Genomic DNA, 14,214 nt, shown 5'->3' on the forward strand with positions numbered 1-14,214 from the left:
AGATATCAAGATCATCTTTCTTTAGAGGACGATATCTGGATCATGTTTTCTTCGGGAAATAGTGCACAATTAGGTAAAAAAAAGAATTAAGATTCATCACTGGAAAAGCCCTCCATCATTCCTCTTCAGAAACAAAGAAAGAAACAAAACGCACAGAGGTCTCAGCCACTCAGACCTCACATTCTTTCTCAAAGAATGATGCCAAGAATGTCACTTAGGTGTCCCCCAGAGTTTATTTGAATGTTCAATCACTAAAATAAAACAGTGAAAAGGCTGTGGCAAGGAGCGCCATTCCAACGGCCATCACCACACCTAAAATAAGGACAAAAGAAATGGGAAATGAGTACTGGAATTTGGAGAGTAAAGACAAATAGAGGGAGTGGAAATATTTGAGGAATTGATCAATAACACAAATTACACCCCTCTTGAACAGAAGAAAGGCTGAAGCAGATTATGGTCGGCCCTTTTGTCACGCAAACCGCTTTGGCTTTATTTAGTCAAGTGGTATCCAAGATACAGCATTTAGAAAGAAAAAAAAAAGCCCTCCCAGATTTGCAGTTGCAGGTGTGTAACTTCCCCAAGACATTTTAGATCAATAATCATCAAATGAGTTTTCAGTGCCCTCGAGGTAAGATTAAAAGCACTTGAAAGACTGTGGGTGAATAATCTTCACAAATTATGGAATGACTGACAAAAAGCTGAGGTTAATGACATATTTCACAATCATGGAGGACATGTAGGTGTAAAATGAGAACCACAAAGTCTAAATTAATAGGCCTAGTAGTGCTAAATGCATCTTAGTCCACTTTAATAAGCCAGAACAATATTTACTCAAGGAGAACAGAATTACTACACATACATACCGATATTTCGCTGAATGTTTGTGTGGTTAGTGGGTGCTCTACAGTCTTCCACTTGTGGAAAGTTTCCCTCAAGGACAGCATCTGAATTTACATTTGAGTAAGCTAAGAGACAGAAAGAACATTGGCATTATAAATTATATATATCAAACCTCTGTTAGTGATGTGAATTTATGCTTCTACCTTACAGTACCAAAACAAAGTTATTTGCCATTTCCTAAAGTCAATTTAACAGTTGTAGAAAAGAAATAGGTTTCATGACAGTATTTATAGGTTCACACAAGGCTCTTCTCGGGTTTATGTGGAAATAGACTTTGCTGACTTTCTATGTCTTTTAGCTGTAACTATTATTGTGTGTGAAATAAAACCATTGTGCAATTGTGTTGACTGGAAAAGTGTACAGTACATCAATACCAACACAGGGGCATAGTAAAGCAATACTTCCAGGTATTCCTAACTAAAAGAACATCGCTGGCTTTTAATATCTTGCAGTGGATCACTGTACATACAATACATTACAGCGAGGGCTCTGACAGACCATTGCTCTAGGGATTAACTAAAGGAGATCAGAAGATATAACACAGCTCAGGTTGACAACGTATGAAGTTAATAGCTTTTATTTCTCAGAGTGTCAACTCTTCTGCGTCATAAGTCTTTCTTCTTAGGGTCTCTTAAAAAGATGTCAACTACAGGACAAACTGCAGCCATCTGCAGCCATCCAGTCTTCGATCACCCATGCCATACACTACACTATTTCTTCAGTTTTATGAACCACCCATCAAAGGCACAGTGTTAATGGAAACGAGTGGGGGTACATTAACACAGCCGAAAAGTATATTTCTTCATCTAACCACGGATATATAATATCCGTTGCCTCGAGATACTGATTATATTTTAGTTGTTTCTGTAACCTATTATACAAATTCCAGGTTAGTTAATCACCTTGTATCACACAAACATTATGTCTTAACTGGTTTAGACAAGGAGTATTTGTATACTGTAACTTCATCACCAAGAAAATACGAGCTGAGTGTTTTCACGATAAATGCAAATCTGTCGATGATGTAAGCACACCTGAGACTTTTTTAAGAGGTGCTGTAGGACTCCACGCCAGGAGTCAATATCGTTTTAAGTCAATTTTTAATATGGTTTTCTGCTGGAGAAACACCCACCTACAAAGAAAACATCCCTGTCGTGCTAGGGCCACATCTAAGCACTAATGTTACCTTTCACAAAAGCTTGCTTCATTCCACTAAATCTATGGTAACAATAAAGTGATGAAACAGGCTACTCAGTTCATGGAGTCTGTGCAGATGTATGCAGTAGACTGCCTAATGAAGAAACGAACTTTTTATCTACAAATTTTAGAACCTGTTCTTGGAGTTGTTTCTGAGTTCTTCTCTTCCATAGTTTTTTTGCCTAATTCCACTAGTCCCACCATTGTTTAAATACTTTTTTGCTTTGATGTTAAATATTTTAGAGCTTTGCCTAAAAAGGAAACTTATGTTAAAAATGATCATTTTGATTCTGAGTTGCAGTTTTGATTGCCAAGTGGCAACTGTTGAGTAAAAGGTATTGAACCAAAGGTTGTGAATTAAAAATGAGAATTTCCACAACCTTCGGCACTGAGGAGCAGCAGGGAAAAGCAAAGTCTGCTCGAAAAGAAACATAAAACATAAGAAGGAAAATCATCAATACCGATGGAGGCTAAACAGAACAATTTAAACAGCTGAGTTTCAAAAGTAATTCAAAAATTAAATCAGGTTGATCTGAAAAGGAATAGATATTATAAGCAAAGTAAAAACGTAATTTAATTGGTGTGCAAATTTCATCTAGTAGGAGGTAAGCTTTCCAGCATTATAAAAAAAAACTTTTTTTTGGCAGGAATATATACTTTTATGAGAACAGTTCATCCTTTATGTTTCGGGAAATAGAAGCTAAACTGGCGGTAAGCAAAAAATGTAACCCCATCATCCCTACAATTCAACACCCACAATTCCTAGAAATGTTTTAAAACTCATCTCACAAAAACATCTAAGCACAGGCTAACCAGTGATTAATTTAAAAGATATCTGTTTTAATGTCAGGCATTGCACAAATCGTAAACAAAAGTTTTATTTTTCTCACTAGCGTTATATTCGTTTATAGAAATCTATAAAAACATGGCAATAAAATAAAAAAAAACATGCATGCCACTAAGGCCTTTGATCAGATAAAGAACTACAAGATTAAAAATTCTTTATAAACTGACAAGCAATCCAGCAATCACCTATTAAAACCTTATCATTACTAGACCTAAGCATAAGCATTAAGAAACACTTGTGAAGTTTCTTCATATGCCATAAAAGTAACTTGCATCCTTTCTATTAAGGTGCCCTATCAGAATTAGGAATTCACTTTGATACATGCATTCCATTTTTTTTAGGAAAATTCTATTTATAATGAATGCGTTAATCTGACAAAAAAATAAATTGGTAGGTGCAAGCACAGTGAAAGTGCCTTTTTTCCCCCCATTTTGTAAGTATATATATACTCATAGTTTATAAAAAAATAAATTAATCTCAGAGTAAACTAATAGAGTCTGTCCATTTTCATACAGTGCGATTTTCATCATTGATCGTCCCACCCTTTAGAAATTGACTTAGTATTAAGATAGTCACCTTCAATTGCTTCCTGGGTCACATCTATCTGTTCTTCCTCTATGTCACAGTCCAGAATCTCTCTGAAGTGTTCCTGCAGGTCTGCCACTGCCTCATCCGGGAATATGTAGTCACACATACAGACACTGCAGCCAGGGACTTGAGCATACACCCTCCGTGGAAAATCGTGACGGTCCCTGCTAATTACTACAGAGAAGTGAAAGGACAACAGGGGATTGTAATTCATTTTCATTCTTCGTGGAGATGATTTCGAGAAAGTCAACACATGTTTAATTGCATGACGGATCCATACATCAACACAAAAACCACATGTACAAGATCAACCCAGAAAAGTTTATAGGTAGCACAAAGGAAGGAATCTCCACTATCTGCAGGCTTGCAGTTCCCCACATAAACAGATGTAAATTGATATGGCTTACATGCAAGGAGGATTGGCATGTAAGTCATATCAGTTTACTTACTGTTTGAAAAAAAAACAGGAAGCTATAAAAATGTAAGTCTCCCTTTATGTTTTCGCCCTTCTTGCTGTTACAAGAACATGTTTCGGAAGATAAAAAATTGTTTTCTTAAATGTTCTGGTATTGTAGTGTAACCTATTCGTCATTCCCTCCATCCATCTCTTTTCTAAGTGTTTCTTCAAAATCAGCGTTGTGGGGGAGCTGCAGTCTATCCCAGCAAGCAACAGGTGCAAGGCAGGGTACCCCCTGGAAAGAACACCAGTCCATGGCAGGGCATACACACACACGCTCACACCTAGGGCCAAATTTCCCAGAAGTCAATTTACCTACAGTACTAATAACTAATGTTTTTGGACTGTGGGAGGAAAGCGGAGCACCACAAGGAAATTCACACGAACATGGGGAGAAAATACGATTCTACATGCATATAGCACCCAAGGTCTGGAACTGAACCCGGAGCCCAAGTGCCGCGAGGCAGCAGTGCTAACCACTGCGCCACTGTGCCGCCCTCATTTTGTAATGACTTAGGATAATCAAAGCAATCAAGGAGTGAGTGCTTCTCCACACGCAGGACAAAATGCTCTACAACAACATAGATCAAGTGCGCCATCTAGTGACAAAGCCATACACAGCAGCGTTTCAAACAGAAAGGTGAGTGAGGAAGTTTTAAAAAAGATCTCTTTGGACTACAACTTAAAAATCCTCAGATGTTCTATACAAAGAGACAGCTGGGGAAGCTAAAAAATGTGTCAATTTTAAAAAGAGAAGTTACTAGCCCCAGGAAAAAGTTTCATGTTATTACTAAAGTATCTGGCTGATGGTTTTATGCACAGTAACTTACATCTTACAACTGGGGTGCCTCCCCTGGATTCGAACCTACAACCTTCCAATTCAGGGTCCACATGTTTATAAGTTGGGAAGAACCTGAAGCACCCAGCAAACACCTACAGATGTTAGGTTGATCTTACCATGGGAATGCTTTTCAAGTCAAATCAGGGACTGCAAACCCATCTACTGAATTGAATTGGATAAAAAAGCAAAGCAAAAAACAAGTGACCAAGAATGAAAACTGACTCAGTACTTACCTTTACTTGTGCTCTCGTCTTCATTCAGGAGGATATCTTCAAAAAGCATCTCTGTTCGGACTGAAACCGTATTCAGCACATCCCTCTTTAAAGCCTGTTTGTATAAGAGACACCTTACATTAAAATGCCTTCTTAAACAGGAGTTACTACTAGGCAATAAGAGGTTCTTTTCTTAGCCTTGCTTGTAAGCCTGTGAGAGTGGGAACTAGATTCTGCATCACTCACCTGAATTGCATTTTTCACTTTTGGTTTGTTGCTGTGAATGTATGCTTTACAGTGCACGACCCCATTCAACTGAATGGATTCACTGCAGACTTCCACCAAGGCAGTCAGCCTCTCATTTGATGAGTCTCCTGTCTTGGAAGAGAAATACAAACAAGTAAATCATTTCACTGCTCTTAAAACAGGATTGTACAAGAGCTAATGTAGAGGGACTCAATGCACCATCACTTCCAGGTTTTTAATACATTTTTCTTAGAATTATTACAGTTATTACTGCGGCTGTTTTTGATACATAAAGCAAATATTTCTAGCCATTCAGCGGTGATTTAAGCTCAGGAATCTACTGAGCAGTCAGCCTTTGTATAACTGTTAAAGGTGCTTTAATTATCATTTATCAGCATTATTAACAGCACTATTCATAGTTTTATTAATAGTGCTAATTCAGAGTGCCGTCATACTCCGGTATCCGGTATTGTCTCCCAGGCTGCATTCAGCACTTAAGCTTCAAAGTCTGCACTAGCCAAAAGTCTGACCTCCCACTACAGGACTCCATATTGTCATAACACTCTCATCTAACAGTACGACACCCGATGCGCGGACAGTGTGTAATGACTCTGCAGCCGAGCTAAAACCCTTAATTCTACCCATATATTGAGATGTACAGGGTTACTGGGAAAAGTGTTTTTGAAAACACAAGCATTTCACAAGTAAGAACAAAACAGGAAACTTACTAAGGGCATCAAAAGCTGAACATTGAAGTTCTGCTGTGTTCCAGAGCCCCGTGTGGTCTTTTTCTGAAAAAGGTTAAAAGGCAGAGAAGGGTCAGTGGGTGCTGTCCTTTGGCTGTTGCACTGTCTGTTTTTTTGTTTTGTTATTTTGAGCAATAGAATAGAGAGTGGAGTAGTTTATTGACATATGTACACGTATATTGGAATTCTTAATCGCGTTGATCTCTCGGGACAGACACAGTACAACAGACAACACTACACAATGTAGACAACAGGAACAATAAACATATTGTGGAAAATATGTGTGTCCAGCAACAGAAAAGTGGATCTACTAAACTTGCATGACAAAGTTGTATTCGTTTCTCTTAACTAAACACTGTTATAAAAGTATTTATTCGTACATTTCTGTATGCTATCTTTACTGTAGCATTGTATTGTTTTTTGTACATGATATGTGTATGTTATTTATGATTTTTTCTCTTCTCTGTATCTGTCTTTTTTTTTGTATCTTAGTTGTATCTTGTATGTTACTTCAAGCACAACACAAAAAATTTGTAACAACCTGAAGGCTTGGTTTGGCAATAAAGTCGACTTTGTGTCGACTTTGTGTAAAGCAATAATAAAATCAAACACAAATCATTAGAATTAACGACAGCACCTCTAGAACATCATAAGCCATTTTGAAAATAAACTAAAAAGGCATGCAATAACAAAGGTTATATGCATCAAAGCAGACATCCAATCACTTACCTGACCCTCTGTGAATTCTTTGTCATTTGGTCTGACATGGCCATTGATTAGAATAACACTGTCTTCTACTAGATTAGCCCATTTCTGAAGCCTGTTCTGTAAAGATAAAAACGTGTATTGGAACTTGAACTAGAGGAACCAAGGGTCCCAGAATCTATTTGGCTCAGACATCAGAATGATAAGAGTATGCTCACCTCACAACATCATGTATAGCAAAAGGAGTGTGTTACACACCAACAAATCCAGATATGAATTAATACACTGTGTAATGAAATTAAATGTGTGTACAGTAAGAGGTCGTTATCATGGGAGACTCTAATTTCCTCACAAAGACTGGGAAAACCAGCTTGAATGTCTGCAGGAGAAACTGAAATGGTAGACAAGGTTAATGACTACTTTCTTACCAAATTTTCAGAATAAAGGAAAGTCCTAAACTAAAATTACTAAACCTATAAAGTCCTGAACACAGAATACTATAATTGTAAGTAATCTAAGTATTTAAAATTGTCAAATGTTCTGACAAAATAGGAAGTGAAACAAGACCCAGGTGACAAAAGTTGAAACTGTGTGGGAGTGCAACTAAAGCTGGTGACAGATCCCTTTATACCCACAGGGTTGAGGGAGTATTGAAGAAGCTGCCCAGCTATGTATGTGGTGGAAGCTGATACTCAGGCTTTCTTCAAGAAATGGCTGAGCCTCTGTGCAATTAACTACTTGCAAATGGATAGGCTTGAATTGCCACATGGCCTCTTTTCTTTTTTAACCTTTCTCATGATCTTCTTATATTGTTTACCTCTTGTTCTGTTCCTTATTGATTCTGAAGATGATAAAAATAAGTTGTGATGCTTCATTCCGAATAGTAGAAAAAATAAAAACATAGATCAAATTATTTATTTTGCTCTGGTAATCCTACATACAAAAGAGAACTATAAACAAGAAGCCTGTTCTCCCCATTCTTGCAACACCTGCATTCGTTTGGATTTACATATGAGGAAATAAAATAACACAAATATTACCTTCACATATTTGTCCAGATTTTTCACAGAGGACCCTTCTGGCACTGGGATGTGTAGGTCTATCTTAACACTGCACTGTAGGACGGACCATGAGGATGAGAGTCCTGGCTGGTACTTCCAGTCTGCTGGCTTAGCAGAGCTCTTCAGGGCATCATTAAGAAGTGACAGGTAAAGATATAACGACGCTAAAGATTCTTAATAAGCATTCATTCTTCAATGGAATAACTTCACAGAAGTTCGTAAAAGCTGTTTTCGTCACTGCTTTTGTATAAAAGGATGCAGAATTAAGCCAGGAGTTAATGGAAAAGGTTAAACATGGTTACATATTTGAGGATAAGAGCTAAGGATAGCATTAAAATCAAGTCTAGTGACAGGGTAAATTAGGGTTTGGAACTATGGTAAGAACACATTTTACACTACAATTAACTGATTAGGTTTAGGGTCATCATGAGGTCTAAGGTTAGGTTAGGTCTAGTAGATGTTTTAGTTAGTACTTGTTTTATGTAGGGTACGGTTAAGGTTGCATTTCTCAAAGCAATATCATTTAAATTCTCTTTAATATCACCTTGGGGTCTTGCACATCGAAAGTCCGACATGTCACTCTTGGTTCACCAAGTCAAGGAAAATTATGAAGCTTTAGGTGACATTAATATCAGGAAAAATGTCAGAGCTACTGAAAAGAATGTGTCTGCTTAATATAAACATCTGTAATAGATACATTAACCTTACATCATGGTTTTGCAGACAGAAACTTACAACAGAAACACATTAGGAAGTCCCGAGGAAGACCTCCAAGTACACAAGTGCAAATACGTTAGATGGTTACAAGTAACATAAGTTGACATGGCAAACTACATCATAATCACTGCTTTGTATTTTTTATGATTGCATTAATATTTAAGAATTAGCCTAAAATGTGAGGTCGGATTCAGATTCATCTTCCTACATCAAGGTTTTTGATTAATGATACTGCTCCTATGTACAGGAGAATGTCTGCAGTGTCAACCTCACACACTGTTCTAAAGGATACTTCCTCGTCTTCGAGCAGATGTGAAGAGTCACTCTTTCTGAGACATCATCCTCCGATAGCTTCCAAAGCCTTCCCTTCACTACGGACTTCTCCACTGCAAATACCAACTAAGGAAGAAAAAATAAGCTCATATGGCTAAATGATTTTCTCACAGGTACAACTGTTAATACACGATTTTCTCTTTTCTATCCAATTCAGAATGACCTTTTTTTTTTATTGTAGCCACTTCGGATTAATTTGAACTTTTTAGCCATATGTAACCGGTACATGTACTAGTACAATGGAATTCTTACTTACAGAATAGCTCATTGTTTTAGACTTGGCCAGTTTCCCCTCTAATTATGCACACAATGATCAAAGTGAATTGTCTGAGCAACCGGGAATACTGAACATGATAATCTTGGGGAAACACAAAAAGTATCTAAAACTGGATATGGTAATTTTAGAATCACTTGCAACGTTTTCTATTTCATTTGCAATGTAACAAACTTTGTTCTTCCACTTTACATACTGTTGCTTGGAACTGTTAAATTCAATGAATGAAGTAACGCTTGCTTGGAACCAACATCTATCGCGTGGGCTTGGAGAACAACATATTACTTTAATGTCGTACATTTAGACCAAATGACCAAACAGCAGAGTATCACTGAATTCTGAAACAGAAACAGAAAAATAATAACTGAAATGAAGATAAATCATTTATGAATCTAAATGTAAAATTGATAGTTTTTCTCTCTCAAATATGTGTTGTATGAGAAGTGGAGCTAGTCAAGGCTCAAGTTACATACAGTATGGATCTGGGCCATAACGCTCAATGTGTGTTTCAGTCATGGGCCTGACTCAGGGGCTCCTGTAAATACATTATTTTAAAAAGCATATACTCAATTTCTTATGGCGTCACTCACCCTCCGCAGTGTATTCTGCGACTCCTTGGACAGTTCAGGCGAGGCGATCAGAAACACACCAAGGACCTCCAGCCCCCCAGGCAACATTCGGGAAACCTGTTCAGCACCACGAGACATTAAAACAAAGAGATCAACTGGGGGGGGATTTCTCAAATTTCCTTAAAAAGATTTTCATAAACAGTATACGTTGACTAAAGGAAACAGAGTCACAGAGATGATTCATTCTTGGTAGCCGCATAAATCAAATGAAACAATTATATTTTATTAAGCTCTGTATCGGTGTATATTTATTATTCCACTGTTGACCCGCTTTAACATTGACTTTGACATCTGTTGTCATATAGGCAGTAGAAATGCTACTGCTTCTTACATTCATTCGTTGCGCCTTTAACGCCTTTAAGTCTATCTGTTGCAATACCAGATATACAGTGCCTTGCGAAAGTATTCGGCCCCCTTGAACTTTTCAACCTTTTGCCACATTTCAGGCTTCAAACATAAAGATATAATTTTTTTATTTTATGTGAAGAATCACCAACAAGTGGGACACAATTGTGAAGTGGAACGAAATCTATTGGATTTTTGAAACTTTTTTAACTAATAAAAAAATGAAAAGTGGGGCGTGCAAAATTATTCGGCCCCTTTACTTTCAGTGCAGCAAACTCACTCCAGAAGTTCAGCGAGGATCTCTGAATGATCCAATGTTGTCCTAAATGACTGATGGTGATAAATAGAATCCACCTGTGTGTAATCAAGTCTCTGTATAAATGCACCTGCTCTGTGATAGTCTCAAGGTTCTGTTGAAAGCGCAGAGAGCATCATGAAGACCAAGGAACACACCAGGCAGGGCCGTAATACTGTTGTGGAGAAGTTTAAAGCCGGATTTGGATACAAAAAGATTTCCCAAGCTTCAAACATCCCAAGGAGCACTGTGCAAGCGATCATCTTGAAATGGAAGGAGTATCAGACCACTGCAAATCTACCAAGACCTGGCCGTCCCTCTAAACTTTCAGCTCAGACAAGGAGAAGACTGATCAGAGATGCAGCCAAGAGGCCCATGATCACTCTGGATGAACTGCAGAGAACTACAGCTGAGGTGGGAGAGTCTGTCCATAGGACAACAATCAGTCTTACACTGCACAAATCTGGCCTTTATGGAAGAGTGGCAAGAAGAAAGCCATTTCTCAAAGATATCCATAAAAAGTCTCGTCTAAAGTTTGCCACAAGCCACCTGGGAGACACCCCAAACATGTGGAAGAAGGTGCTCTGGTCAGATGAAACTAAAATCGAACTTTTTGGCCACAATGCAAAACGATATGTTTGGCGTAAAAGCAACACAGCTCATCACCCTCAACACACCATCCCCACTGTCAAACATGGTGGTGGCAGCATCATGGTTTGGGCCTGCTTTTCTTCAGCAGGGACAGGGAAGATGGTTAAAATTGAGGGGAAGATGGATGCAGCCAAATACAGGACCATTCTGGATGAAAACCTGTTGGACTCTGCAAAAGACCTGAAACTGGGACGGAGATTTATCTTCCAACAAGACAATGATCCCAAACATACAGCAAAATCTACAAAGGAATGGTTCACAAATAAACGTATCCAGGTGTTTGAATGGCCAAGTCAAAGTCCAGACCTGAATCCAATCGAGAATCTGTGGAAAGAGCTGAAAACTGCTGTTCACAAACGCTCTCCATCCAACCTCACTGAGCTCGAGCTGTTTTGCAAGGAAGAATGGGCAAGAATTTCAGTCTCTCGATGTGCAAAACTGATAGAGACATACCCCAAGCGACTTGCAGCTGTAATCGCAGCAAAAGGTGGCTCTACAAAGTATTAACGCAAGGGGGCTGAATAATTTTGCACGCCCCACTTTTCATTTTTTTTATTAGTTAAAAAAGTTTCAAAAATCCAATAGATTTTGTTCCACTTCACAATTGTGTCCCACTTGTTGGTGATTCTTCACATAAAATAAAAAATTTATATCTTTATGTTTGAAGCCTGAAATGTGGCAAAAGGTTGAAAAGTTCAAGGGGGCCGAATACTTTCGCAAGGCACTGTATACCTCAGTTCCACCTGCTTTCATTATGATGTGAATTTTTCTTGGCAAAGTCATTAAATCACACACCTGCCGAGCATGCCCAATGACCCATTCTTCATCAATGTCCACTAGTGATACTTTACTCTGTTTGGGCTGGTTAAATTGCTCTTCTCTCTGGGCCGTTTGAACTGCAAGCACTACGAAGTCCCTCTGTGGAGAACACTAAACGCAAAGAAAAATAAAGTATTAGTAAAGCATCAACTAATAGTTTTATTTTGAATGTACTGAGCTTATTGTTTATGGAGTGCACTGTCACACTAAACATATCTAGTTCTCTTTTAAAGATGATAAGTTTACATTACATAAAAATCTCTACATTTATAGGATTTACTTCGGAGATGTCTGCAATGCTCTGCTCCCTGGGGTATCTAAATCTACTCTGAACAAGCTGCAGTATGTCCAAAATTCAGCAGCCAGAATCCTGACCAGATCTAGTGCAAGTGTTCACATTACTCCTATCCTGGAGTCCTTGCACTGGCTTCCGGTCAAATTCCGCGTAGACTTTAAAATCCTCATGCTCACCTACAAGGCTTTACATGGCTTGGCACCTTATTACCTGTCTGAACTTTTATCGCCCTACTCCCCACCTCGCAACCTCCGCTCTTCAAATTCTGCCCTCCTTACTGTCCCCCAAGCCCGTCTACATTGTATGGGCGACAGGGCCTTCTCCTGCTATGCCCCCAAGCTCTGGAACTCCTTGCCCAAGGATATTAGAGAGTCACCTTCTCTAAACTCCTTCAAATCCAGACTCAAAACCCTCCTTTTCAGAAAAGCCTTTACTTAACTGGTTCCATTCTTCACCCCTCTGCTCTTCTTAATACCATCTTCCACGGTCTCCTCTATTGTTATTGTATTGTACTGTATTGTTGTAATTATAATTGTGTCCTGTCTTGTGAAATTGTCTTATTTATTGTTGTAGTCTTCTTATTTATTGTTATTGTCATCCTGTAAAGCGCTTTGAGAAGCCACCTTTAAAGGCGCTATATAAAATAAAGTTTATTATTATTATTATTATTATTATTATTATATAATGGTAAAACTATTTTAGTTTTATGCTTCGCTTCTTAAAAAAGCCCACTCATACGAAGGAACCTCACCTGCCCAATTAAGAGACCGGTTGTGAAGGCTTTTTCTGCAGTGACAAGGTTCAGAATGTACTTTTCTACCACGTCCTCCACAAAGTAACTTCTCCCCATCCTGAGAGATTTATCATTACTTGTCTTCTAAGGGGGAAAAGCAAAAATGACATATCAGTAAAATGGTACTTCACTTAGATTGATTCAGCAAACTGTGACACTATTATAAGTCGCTCTGGACAAAATAGCTAGCTGAAACAGATGGGTATTATGCGAATCCCAAGAAGCACAGTGTATTTACGAACAGACTGCTGAATCCTTACTTATCGATCATGTGCGGGTTACAGTAGCTGATTCAGAGCAGCGCAGGAGTTACACGTCATCACTTTGGTCAAGTACTTCTTAAAGAATCCGGGACTTTAATCCTTGTAGTATTATACATTTCCCTTCAAATTAAGGTGGATTGTTTAATGCAAAATGTAAATATTATACGGGAATTCTGTACAACAGATCGCAAATATCCTACACACATAACATATCTTATTTTTTGAGAAGGCACACGCTTTATTCTCCAATTTCAACACGCACACACCCAATCATAACATACGGGTGTAAATAAACAGCCCGAATATTGCTTTTCTCAAAACCCGTAACTTAAAATTTAGCTACTTTTAAATTTGAAACGTGTACTGCGATCATTATACTCCTTCTGTAGCTAAAGAGTAAAAATAGAAGGCACTGCGAATCATGCCAATGTAATATGCATACATAAATGTCTAACTTTCCAACATTCAATTGCCTGTCCACGACTGTCTCACCTATACAGTATGTTAACATTAGAAACTCATACCTGCACGCTTCACTTCTGCTTGGTAAGACCACCCAAAACAGCTTTTTTTTTTCCTAGGAATGAACGTCACAAAGCTAGCAACCGCTGGTTGGCCATTTTGCGTTGCTTGATTATGACGTCCTTCTTCGGAGGACTTAACTAAAATGCTACACTGTTATTAAACTATGCGCTAGCTGCACAGGAAAAAAAAGTATAAATATTTAAGATGAATTAAATGAAAATGCTGTGGATAAACGTAAAAAGCCCAAGACGTCTGGAGGTTCATCGTTATGCATGCACACCTTCCTCTAAAAAACACATTTATATATTTTTCCCTTTAAATTGTAACTACTTATGACCTTTAATATGTCGTGAAAAAAGAAACGTATCTTCTGTCAGACATTACAAGGAGAAGAATAATTGCAACTACACTTTTCTTTACCTAGGTGGCGATGCAATTTACTTACGGAAATGACGACAAGCCCCGGCCTACCTAG

General features: G+C 38.2%; 1 protein-coding gene across 2 annotated transcripts; it reads right to left on the minus strand.

Moving 5' to 3' along the window:
• Positions 1-214: 214 nt before the first annotated feature.
• Positions 215-14,112, minus strand: odr4 (odr-4 GPCR localization factor homolog). Of its 2 annotated transcripts, none has more exons than XM_088598255.1 (14): positions 13,739-14,112; positions 12,910-13,035; positions 11,840-11,974; positions 9,715-9,810; positions 8,810-8,916; positions 8,345-8,381; positions 7,780-7,920; positions 6,764-6,859; positions 6,017-6,079; positions 5,289-5,420; positions 5,064-5,157; positions 3,521-3,706; positions 864-965; positions 215-312 (listed from the first exon to the last, which is right to left on the minus strand). In XM_088598255.1, exons 2-14 carry the CDS (start codon positions 13,006-13,008, stop codon positions 245-247), a joined length of 1,356 nt encoding a protein of 451 aa, XP_088454381.1. In that variant the 5' UTR covers positions 13,009-13,035; positions 13,739-14,112; the 3' UTR covers positions 215-244. The 2 variants fall into 2 exon arrangements, with proteins under 2 accessions (XP_088454381.1, XP_088454382.1); XM_088598256.1 differs by lacking the exon at positions 13,739-14,112 and adding an exon at positions 13,212-13,337.
• Between the last annotated feature and the right edge of the window lie 102 nt (positions 14,113-14,214).

The sequence above is a fragment of the Lepisosteus platostomus genome, chromosome 11 (assembly GCF_059453375.1).
Source record: "Lepisosteus platostomus isolate fLepPlt1 chromosome 11, fLepPlt1.hap1, whole genome shotgun sequence".
NCBI lineage: Eukaryota > Metazoa > Chordata > Actinopteri > Semionotiformes > Lepisosteidae > Lepisosteus > Lepisosteus platostomus.

What these genes read in the sequence shown, in the direction of transcription:
- odr4 (XM_088598255.1), bottom strand. Translation starts at nt 13,008, where the DNA reads ATGGGGAGAAGTTACTTTGTGGAGGACGTGGTAGAAAAGTACATTCTG. An exon ending in CGCAGAATACACTGCGGAGG is followed by an intron (nt 8,917 to 9,714) that starts GTGAGTGACGCC and finishes TTTCTTCCTTAG; the next exon opens with TTGGTATTTGCAGTGGAGAA. An exon ending in GACCCAGGAAGCAATTGAAG is followed by an intron (nt 966 to 3,520) that starts GTGACTATCTTA and finishes TCTGTCTCTTAG; the next exon opens with CTTACTCAAATGTAAATTCA.